At 46.6% G+C, this 9672-nt stretch overlaps 3 protein-coding genes across 3 annotated transcripts; 1 reads left to right on the plus strand and 2 right to left on the minus strand.

The window, feature by feature from the left end:
* Positions 1-863: 863 nt before the first annotated feature.
* FOMMEDRAFT_31228 (HCP-like protein) lies at positions 864-2960 on the minus strand (the record flags this gene model as incomplete). The annotated part of the gene is made up of 3 exons (XM_007270319.1): positions 864-1637; positions 1695-2000; positions 2058-2960. 3 exons carry the CDS (start codon positions 2958-2960, stop codon positions 864-866), a joined length of 1983 nt encoding a protein of 660 aa, XP_007270381.1.
* A 522-nt stretch (positions 2961-3482) lies between these two features.
* On the minus strand, positions 3483-4391 carry FOMMEDRAFT_170484 (uncharacterized protein; the record flags this gene model as incomplete). Its single annotated transcript, XM_007270398.1, has 3 exons — positions 3483-3856; positions 3926-4041; positions 4344-4391. The coding sequence occupies 3 exons, from the start codon at positions 4389-4391 to the stop codon at positions 3805-3807; spliced, it is 216 nt and encodes a 71-aa protein (XP_007270460.1). The 3' UTR covers positions 3483-3804.
* Positions 4392-4643: 252 nt separating this feature from the next.
* Positions 4644-8750, plus strand: FOMMEDRAFT_31229 (acetyl-CoA synthetase-like protein; the record flags this gene model as incomplete). The annotated part of the gene is made up of 17 exons (XM_007270320.1): positions 4644-4917; positions 4974-5300; positions 5354-5422; positions 5482-5573; positions 5638-5769; positions 5825-5878; positions 5933-6015; positions 6070-6104; positions 6171-6268; positions 6329-6506; positions 6559-6709; positions 6758-6815; positions 6871-7139; positions 7191-7716; positions 7769-7802; positions 7857-8000; positions 8056-8750. 17 exons carry the CDS (start codon positions 4644-4646, stop codon positions 8748-8750), a joined length of 3219 nt encoding a protein of 1072 aa, XP_007270382.1.
* Positions 8751-9672: the final 922 nt, after the last annotated feature.

The following is a 9672-nucleotide window of genomic DNA, read 5'->3' on the forward strand; positions in this document are numbered from 1 at the left end:
TATTAATTGTACTAATTATTCTGTGTATATACATATTTTTTGAATATAATACAGTCTTGTGCAATACTTTTGTTGCATACTGTATGCTTTCTTGCTAGTGACATAGCTTGAAACTTCGAAAGTCATTCTACATACGCCATGTAAAGCAATAGGAGCACACTGATTGTACTTGATCTCTGCCAAACAAACACTGCTAGCATTCTGAGCTTGATGATTATCTATAGAGAATTGGATTGCTCCAGCAACAAAGGCATTAGTTGCAGTTTCGAGTAGCTCTCTGAGTGTTGTCTTGGAGTGAATCCAAGGAAGGGAAACGGAAAGTATTGAGACATACCTTTCAGCTTTGCTTATTAAAGAATTAATGAGCGACCTTGCAGGTCTAGTAGAAGGACACAAATAGGCTGAGCTTATGATCCCTTAATGAATTATAAATGTTTAGCGGACATATCTAAAAATATAGATTAACATACGATCCGGAACATACATGCATATGGTACTCAAAATTGGTCTGGCTGTGATGGTTGAGACACGAGTTCGTCAATGGTATGGTTAGCCAGAACTAGATATTCACATGATTTTAAATTCGTAAGTACTCTACAATAAAACAAAATAAAACAAAACAAATGATGACCAGTCGTCTATTCGCTGAACGATCACTTGCATCTCACGCAAAATCGCCAGCGTAGAGACCTTGCACATCCGTACTATATACTTTTAGGTATTCCACGGTGACATCGTAGCAAAGCAGTACAGAAATCAAGTAATTCCAGAAGAAACAGCACAACAAGCTCATCTCCCAGCATTTAAGGGAGTCCCTCGGCAAGGTCATCTCTACTGAGTCCTTGACGCAAGTAAAATTCTTCTCACATAATAACACAATCCTTCTCCTCCACTTTTGACGCCTGAATCCCCATCTCCGCGAACGTGTTATATTTTACCCTCGGAGCGTTTGGTGCAGCAGACCCCATAGGCCCTGCATCAAGGCCAGGTGAAGGTATAGGCGACTCCGAGAACGCCGTCGACAATATTGACGAACCGACTTCAAATTCCGTTCGGCTTGTCCAAGCGGGAGACGGTGAAGGGTACCTTCTCGGCGGCGTCCCCGATCTCGCCCTCGTACCGACATTATTGTTATCCGCGCCAATAATTGGCTGAGGTGATCCTGATCGAGACGACGGCCCTGAATCAACAAGTGAATACCGCTTCCGCTCAGGGAACAACTGGTTCGGAGGAGCCAACGTAAGCGCAGACGACGCTGCCGTACCCTCCGAGAAGGCGTCTCGCTTGGGGAATTCCTCAATCTCAGATAACCTGCCGCCAGAGCTATTCCGACTCGGAGCAGCGTGGTTGTCGACGGAGCCGGCGCCCGAGCCCATACCCGCTCGCTTACCCCTCAACGCCTTCGGCTGAACCTTGGACGCTCGGCGAACGAGTTCCACAACCTGTCCTGCATCTTTCTGAGGACCACCGCGTCGGACTGATCCCGCAGCATCAGAGCATTGTTTTGCCTGGGTTCGTCGTCGAACAAGGGTTTGTTCGGCGAGCTGATCATGGTCTTGTCGGGACAATGAACTGGTCGCGTTCTGTGCGAGGAAAGTAAGACGATCCACGGCATCAGAATTCCCATGGGCTGCAGCCTAAGATATCACGAATAAATACTCAGAATTTTGCAATAGATAGAAAGTACCCTATACCTTTTCATACCAGCGTTTGGCCCGACGCATATCTTTGACAGATCCAATACCAACCTCCCAGTAATACCCTACAGCAAATTCCGCACTCGGCAGCCCAGCACGAGCAGCTCTCTCAGCAAACGTGCGTGCAAGTAGCTCATCTTTTTCAAAAAAGCCCTCTGCCCCACAAAGGAACCATTTCGAAAGAGCAAGGTTGGCTTCCGGGTCCGACTCGCTCGCCAATGTATAATATTGAACGCTGAGTAGAGGATCGTACGCGTATGGTGCTCGCGCGAACTCGTAGAAGTGACCTAGTTTATACTGAGCCTAAATTTCGGAAAGATATAAGAATGTTGGTACGCGTAAGTAATGAGCGCTACCCACAGGTGTAAAGTGGAGATAAGCTGCACGTTCTAGGAATCGCTGCGCTTCTTCCTCAATCGTCGATCCAGACGGGGTGTGCGGCTGAAATATAGACGCCGGGAGGTTAGCAGATGCGTGCGCAAAGTCTCCAAGAAGGAGGCTTGCGTAGACATATGCTGGTTGTGGCACCACGACGGTTGCCTTTTCAGCCGCACGATAAAGGAGTTGCACTGCGGTTGAGGGTGACTCAGTAAGACCAAGTTGTCCCATTAAATACGCCATTCCCAATCGGTACAAGCAGCTCACATCCTCCGCTTTCGCACCGCGTTCAAAACAGTCTTTTGCTCGCCTGCTGTCATCGAAAGCTTCGTAGTTTCGCCCTAGTTTGAACCAAGACGCGGAATACCCTGCTCGTGCGCTCGTTTCAAAAGCCCGGAATGCTGTCCGAGGATTTTCCGGAAGCCGTGATGGAAAAGCACCTGTCGAGGTGAGGCAAGCCCAATGATAAATGGCTTCGGCAATAGGCGGAGCAAGTTTTGTGCCTGCAGGAGGAATAGTCGAAACAACTTCTAGCAGTAGCTCAACAGCAGCTTCCAAAAGCTCTGCTAGATCCTGGTCGTCAATTATAAGAGGACCCGTCTGTAATTCTGCGGAGACTGCCAGAGGCGACGACGTCCTATTGACTAAAAATAGCACATCACGTATAAAGCGGCATTTGCGTTCTACCGTTGAGCTGCCCAGACGACCAGTCCGAAGAACTTCCAACAGCAAAGGAGTCGTGGATAGTGGTGCAGTGAGTGCAGAGACATCACCTTGCAATGAAGATGGTGAAGGGCTCAGCGTTGTTTCTCGCCGAGGAGGACTACCTTGCAGCGAAAGACCAAGCATAGACTGGCTTAGATGATTGTCTGCTTGCGACTCCATGGTGGTTGAGGGGGAAGAAGGAACATAGGACGAGCCCGTGTCTGTGCCGTCGGTGGCCGAACATAGGGCTGCCTGACGCGTGGACGGCCCCGAGTGCGAGCTGGCAATAATATTAATATTAACGGACGTCATCCTGCGTGTGGGCTGCGCGATCAAAATACGCGAGTAAAGGCTGTTTGCCGACCACCCACATTCGCACCGCCCCTTTACAAGGAACGTCGGCACAATCGGAGGCCGACCCTAGGTCGATCTCAATCGAGGGTCACCGTGATGGCGGCGAAAATACAACGAGTACCTGGCTGTTCACAGGACACACTCTGGCCATGGCTGCACACTGCGTCCAGGGAAACGAAACGCTCTTGGAAGCTAACATCCTTATTACATAACCCATTACTTAACCGCTATACATGCCCTTTCTCAAGTTCTTGCTTTTACTCACAATCCCATCATCACACTCCCATACATGCGCACAATAACTGCCCAATTTTCTTATGAAAGTATCACTGCACTGGGGTAATCATCGCAACATATTTTCCTTCAACCACCGGAATGATTAATATTATAACGGTAAGTAATGCGACTCGGACCACAGATTTTCTAAGAAACTTCACTTCCTCTCCCATTGATGATCACTGGGTAAGCACTTGGAACTGTTTAAGTTGAGTCGTTTACAATCGTGTCACTCAGCTATATTTTGTTACCAAAGACATGGCTCGCCGCAACTCTCTTATGCCTCAGCGCCTAACGATAACGCGACGAGAGAAATCCCCAGAACCAGTCCTCCATAGTAGTAGTACTTCAGGTCTCATGCTTCCTATGTCTGTAGTCCGTGCGCTAGGCTTCATCAGTCGGGCGTTTGTTTCATACCCGTGACCTCCGACAACTGTGGACCAATGCTAGCGGAAACGTGGATCAAAGATCAAGCAAATAGGCCAACTCTACCCCTTGTCTACGTTCACACGAACGTATGAATAGGCGAATTTGCACCACAGTCGTGGCTGTAATTTGTTGATACAGGGGGAGTGCGCTTCGCGATACAGGTCATGAAGAGCTTTCGTAGACGCCCGGAGACTTCCCAGCGCTACTGCGCACGTGACACGAAAATTAGCGCTTTGCCACTACCAACGGTTTCTTCCTGGTCCACTCTTCCCAGAGCTTTGCTTTATTTCCCCCAAGCTGATTACCTGTACTGTATTATGACAAGAAATGGACAATACTCCGCATCCCACATTCTGTAACTCTGTCAGTCAAATTTGACTGTCGGATCACTGTTCGCCTCGGTCACCGAACAAGCTCTTCCCGATCTGCCGTTCATCACGCAAGTTCTCGGTTCTAGTGGACTAGCGACTCGTCTACCAGCTTGAATGTGTAGATCCCACTTACAATGAAAATGAAAATTGCGGTATCAGCGCTAAACGTCTGTTCTTCCATGTCTCGCGACGTACGCGGCTGCTGATCAGTGTTCTCGACCGACGTGCCTACGTTTCAATTCATCTTTTTCTCACCTTCTATCATGCCTTGAAGTTGGAGGCGGGCCAGGGCGTTATCGGATATTACCAAAGGCTTATTCTGCAGTCTGGACTTGCATAGCTATTCTGCGCACAATCGAACTATAAAAGAGATGAAGACAATGTTTGACAGATTTTTCACCTACTATTCTTACTAGCAGCTTTTCAGTCAGCTATGGCCCCATTAACACATGGAGTTCACAGCAAGACCTTCTCCCAGCCTCCACTTGACGGTTCCCTTTGTCTTCCAGAACTCCTGGATCTGCAAGGCTCTCGCTGTGGAAAGCACCCTCTATTTGTGTATGAAGACGCACCAAACATGTCCAGAATCATTCTATGGGAAGAGGCCATCAAAGGCATCCACAGAGCAACCGAGTATATCCGCCGTGCCATTAGCCAGAACAACCTTGCATCAAGGAAGCCTGTAATAGCTGTTCTTGCCTCCTCGGGTATGTGGAAAATCTTTCTTGTATATCACCTTCTTGAATTATTCTTTAATGTACAGACACTATCACATTTTCTACGTTCCTTTCCGGTGCACTACGTACGGGCTGGACGGTTTTCCCTATCTCAACACGCAACAGCGTTCCAGCAATTTCGGCACTGCTGAAGCAAACTCAGGTTACCCATTTATTTACCACTGGTGAATCCCATATCCAACAAAACATAGCTGCTGCCATAAAGGAATTACCAGAACCATCATCTGTGGTAAAATGCTGCATGCCTGTGTTTGAGGACCTGTACCCAACGAAGGGCGTTGATCCGAACTTTGTTCCTTCTCGTATATCCGAATTCGACCTTGACGATACTGCTATAATAATTCACTCCTCTGGTTAGTCTAACACCCTATTTTTTAAGCCGCTTGATGCTTACTAACACGAACAGGAACAACGGCGTTTCCAAAACCCGTGAATCTGACCCACAGAGCCTTATTGTCATGGATCGATGGAGCTTGTACGTTCCTCGTCCCGTCACTCCTGACATAGTTTTACTGAGCTGAGCTTTCGTAAAAGGTCACAGCGATGTCGACTTCGCCGGCTGCGTCTTTTCTTATCACAGTGTTCCTGTATTCCATGCCCTTGGAATAACGTCCATTGCCTTCTCTGTGCGTACGGAATCCACTCTTCAGAGTGCAATATTAACAAGACTAATGATCCGTACACCTCTAGACTGGATGCGGTTTGGTCGTCGCAGCATTCAAGCCGCAAACACCAGCTGTCGTTCCAAATCCAGATAACGTCTTCCAGCAAGCTTCTGCAACAAATTGTGATTTCATATTTACAACTCCGACAATGATTGAGGTAATTCGTTTGTCCATTTTCTTCTACTGCCTTCTACTTATCGTTCTGGGCACAGACATGGGCGCAAACCGATCGCACCGTCCAGAGTCTGACAAACATCAAGGGAGTGGTACGTGTAATGTCTTCATGATATGATGTAGACATGGTGACGAAATTCTGATAGATTTACGGTGGCGGTCCACTTGGAAAAGAATGCGGTGACTACCTAGCATCTAGAGGCGTGAATATCTACACGGCATATGGCTTGTATGTATTCTCTCTGATACTATGTCCCTGGGCTAAATTTTTCCCTTCGTATAGGACTCAAACACTGCTAGTCAGCAACTTCCTTCCAAGTAAGACTGACTATCTCCTGTCCCTTTATTGCCCTAATTCACATAATTTATCTGCTCGTTTTCCAGAACCGCCTGGGATGGACTGGGAGTTCTGCCAGGTCTCCCGAGCTCGACCAGTGGATTACATCGATCGCGGCAACAATGAGTTCGAACTAGTCCTCCTGGTATACCGACCAAAATCAACCTTATTGCATGCTCATCCTCGCTGACCAAATTTCTTTCAGGCAACAGAATCTTACACGCCAAGCGTGATTAACACAGAAATTAATGGGAAACAAGGTTTTGCAACCAACGATCTCGTTATGAAGCATCCAACGAAGGAAGGTTATTTCCGCATAATTGGTCGCACGGATGATCAGATCATGCATTCGACTGGGGAGAAGACAAATCCCGGGCCACTTGGTAAGCTATATTTACTTTTCATACATTAGTCGACCCTATTAACGTTCCCTAGAGAAAATACTGAATCAGGACCCACTGGTCAGCGATGCCCTCATGTTTGGACGCGGTCGTTTCCACTGCGGTGTGCTCGTTCAACCGAAACCACCATTCTCTTGCGATCCGACCAACTCAGAGGAGCTGTTGAAGTACAGGTCATTGATATGGTGAGTCAATGACTCTTATTTCGAACGCGTCTGACTCGGATGGACTAGGCCGACTATCGAAAAAATGAATGAATTCGCCCCGTCCCATTCACGGCTGTTCAAAGAGGTACTTACCTTCCGTTCTTAGTGATTAATGTGTTCAAGCCCTTATATCTTCACAGATGATAATCGTTGCGTCCCCATGTAAGCCGTTTACGTATACTGCAAAAGGCTCGCCGCGCCGACAAGCGACCCTCGATGACTACGCGGCGGAGATAGAGTCAGCTTATGCTGCCGTCGACGAAAGCTCGCAGGACGACATACCCGGTCCAACCGATTGGACTCTCACTTCAACTGAGAAATTCATCCGAACAGTTGTCGAACGGACAATGAAGACACAAAACGAGTGTATCCTCAACGACGCTGACTTGTTTGAACTCGGATTGGACAGGTGAGCTATCTACCGATAAAGTGAAGCACGCTTGTCCTGAGTGTCATAAAGTCTTCAAGCAACCTGGATTCGTAACTCCATCCTTCGTGCACTACGTGAAACAAATCAGTCTGCGTCACGTTCCATACCTGCAAGCTTTGTGTACGATCACCCTACTATCTCGAGGCTTTCCAGATTCATCCACGGGGTAGTAGCAGGCGCACTTCCCGAATCGACCGACTCCAAGGAGGCTAAACGCGCCGAACTACGTTCGCTCATTGAGAAATATACTCAGACATTCCCGGAATTCAAAGGTGGGAAGCTGAGCCAAACAGATGGTGCAGTCGTTCTTTTGACAGGAAGCACTGGCTCGTTGGGGTCAAATATTCTCGCAAAACTCCTTCAGAATCCTGGGGTAAAGTGCGTTTACACTCTGTCCCGGCCATCTTCCAATGGTATATCTGCGAAAGAACGGCATGTCAAAGCTTTTGAGCGCGAAGCTCTTGACGTCAAGCTGCTGGATGGTTCAAAGGTCCTTCTCCTTGAGGGCGATGCTTCCCGTGCCGATTTCTCTGTGGACAAAGACGCATTTGCAGAGGTGAATGTCATTCGAGTTGGTTCGTAATATCGTTTCGTCTGACACGATTTAGATGCAAACTTCGGTGACCCACATTATCCACAATGGTACGTCACGATCTAATATTTGATTTACTTTGATGCCAACCACGTCATTTTCAGGTTGGCGAGTGAACTTCAACGTCGCGGTCTCCTCATTCGAGTCGAACATACGAAGTGTTCGCAATTTCATTGACTTCTCTCTTGGTGGATCGCGGCCCGTCCCTGCCCGCATCATCTTCATCAGTTCTATTGGGGTCTTCCAAAGTAGGTCTGATTCCTCCCTTCATCTTGCATCCACTGACATTTGCTTTCAATATAGGCTTTTCTGAGAAACAGCTTGGACCAGAGTCCCACATGGTAGAGCCAGATGGTGCGATCGGTACCGGATACGCTGAATCTAAATGGGTTTCCGAGCAGATCTTACAGCGTGCCTCAATTGTCACTCCTTTGAGCACTACTGTTGCACGTTGCGGCCAGATGACCGGCGGGCCGAGCGGTGCGTGGAACGAACACGAGTGGTTCCCGAGCCTCGTGAAGTCTAGCGTTGCGATGGGAAAACTACCGAATGCTGGTGGAATTGTTACCTGGATCAATACGCATGACGCTGCAGGCGCGGTTGTTGACATGCTGGATGTGAAAGACGAAGTTCTGAATATCGTGCATCCACGCCCGGTCTCCTGGTCTTCTGTAATCTCAACCGTCTCTGAAATCCTCGGCATTCCGGTCGTCCCATATACAGACTGGCTTCACTTGTTGGAGAAAGCGGCGAAATCGACGCCATCCGACTCCACTTCCCTCGAAGCTGCACACCGTTCAAACCCTGCACTTCGACTACTATCTTTCTTCCAAGGCTCCAGTGACGTTCCCGACGAATATAAAGAAGCTCTCAGGTTCCCACGTATGACATGCGAAAAGGCAACTGCTGCCTCACAAGCTATGCAGAAAGCGAAGCCACTGGGTGAAGAAGACGCCAAGCGATGGATTGAAAGTTGGAGAAGATCCGAATTCCTTTAATATATTCACACCTATGCTGCGTAGTTATATGGTATCGGGATACGTCACTATTACCGTAAGCAGATACTAATAAATCTCTACAGTTTTCTTTCTTATCATATAGATATTTATTAGAATCAGCCCCTTCACATGTACGAGTCTTGTATCTAGATGACTGCTTCGTAATTTAGCCTCAGACCTAGAAAGCCTCGTTGCAGATGTCATGCAATATTGCCAAACACCAACTTGGCCCATTTGTATACTGTAGAATAGACACGTTATATTGCACGTTTAAAACTGAAACTGAATCTACTCCTCCTAATTTGCACGATTTACGTTCTCATCTTTTGTCAGCATTCGAGGATTGGTATCCGCTGACAGTATGAAAGGGATTTGTACAGTGAACACAATGCGACTAGGTGTGCGGTACTGGCATGAGGAAGCAGGATCATGTAATACACTCAACCCAGCAGACCCGATGTCATCGCGAAAAAGTCGCATTCCTTATATGGAATTTTAGACTTTGTAAAGCAAAATAAACATTGTATATGCATTATAAAGCAATATAAGCATTATATATACATTATAAAGTAACTGCAAGGTTTCCAGATGAATTGTAATGTCTAAATAAGACATATTAACACATTACAAGACAATATAAGTACTATGGATAAATATAATCTATAAAACTAATTATACTAACCTTGTATGACAAGCCAAAGTATTATGTTTACATTATATTTCTATTATAATTATAAAAACAGAGTGGTACTTACAATATAATAAAGTAATAACAACTATTGTTTACTTACAATTGTTATAAAATGGTTATTAATGTATACAATTATAAAAACATTCTTTTTGTAAAGTTATAATCTTAATAAATGTATAGCATTAATATACAACTTGATAGCAATCACAAAGCAAGTATGAGACAAGAAAA

This window comes from Fomitiporia mediterranea (assembly GCF_000271605.1).
Source record: "Fomitiporia mediterranea MF3/22 unplaced genomic scaffold FOMMEscaffold_13, whole genome shotgun sequence".
Classification (NCBI taxonomy): domain Eukaryota; kingdom Fungi; phylum Basidiomycota; class Agaricomycetes; order Hymenochaetales; family Hymenochaetaceae; genus Fomitiporia; species Fomitiporia mediterranea.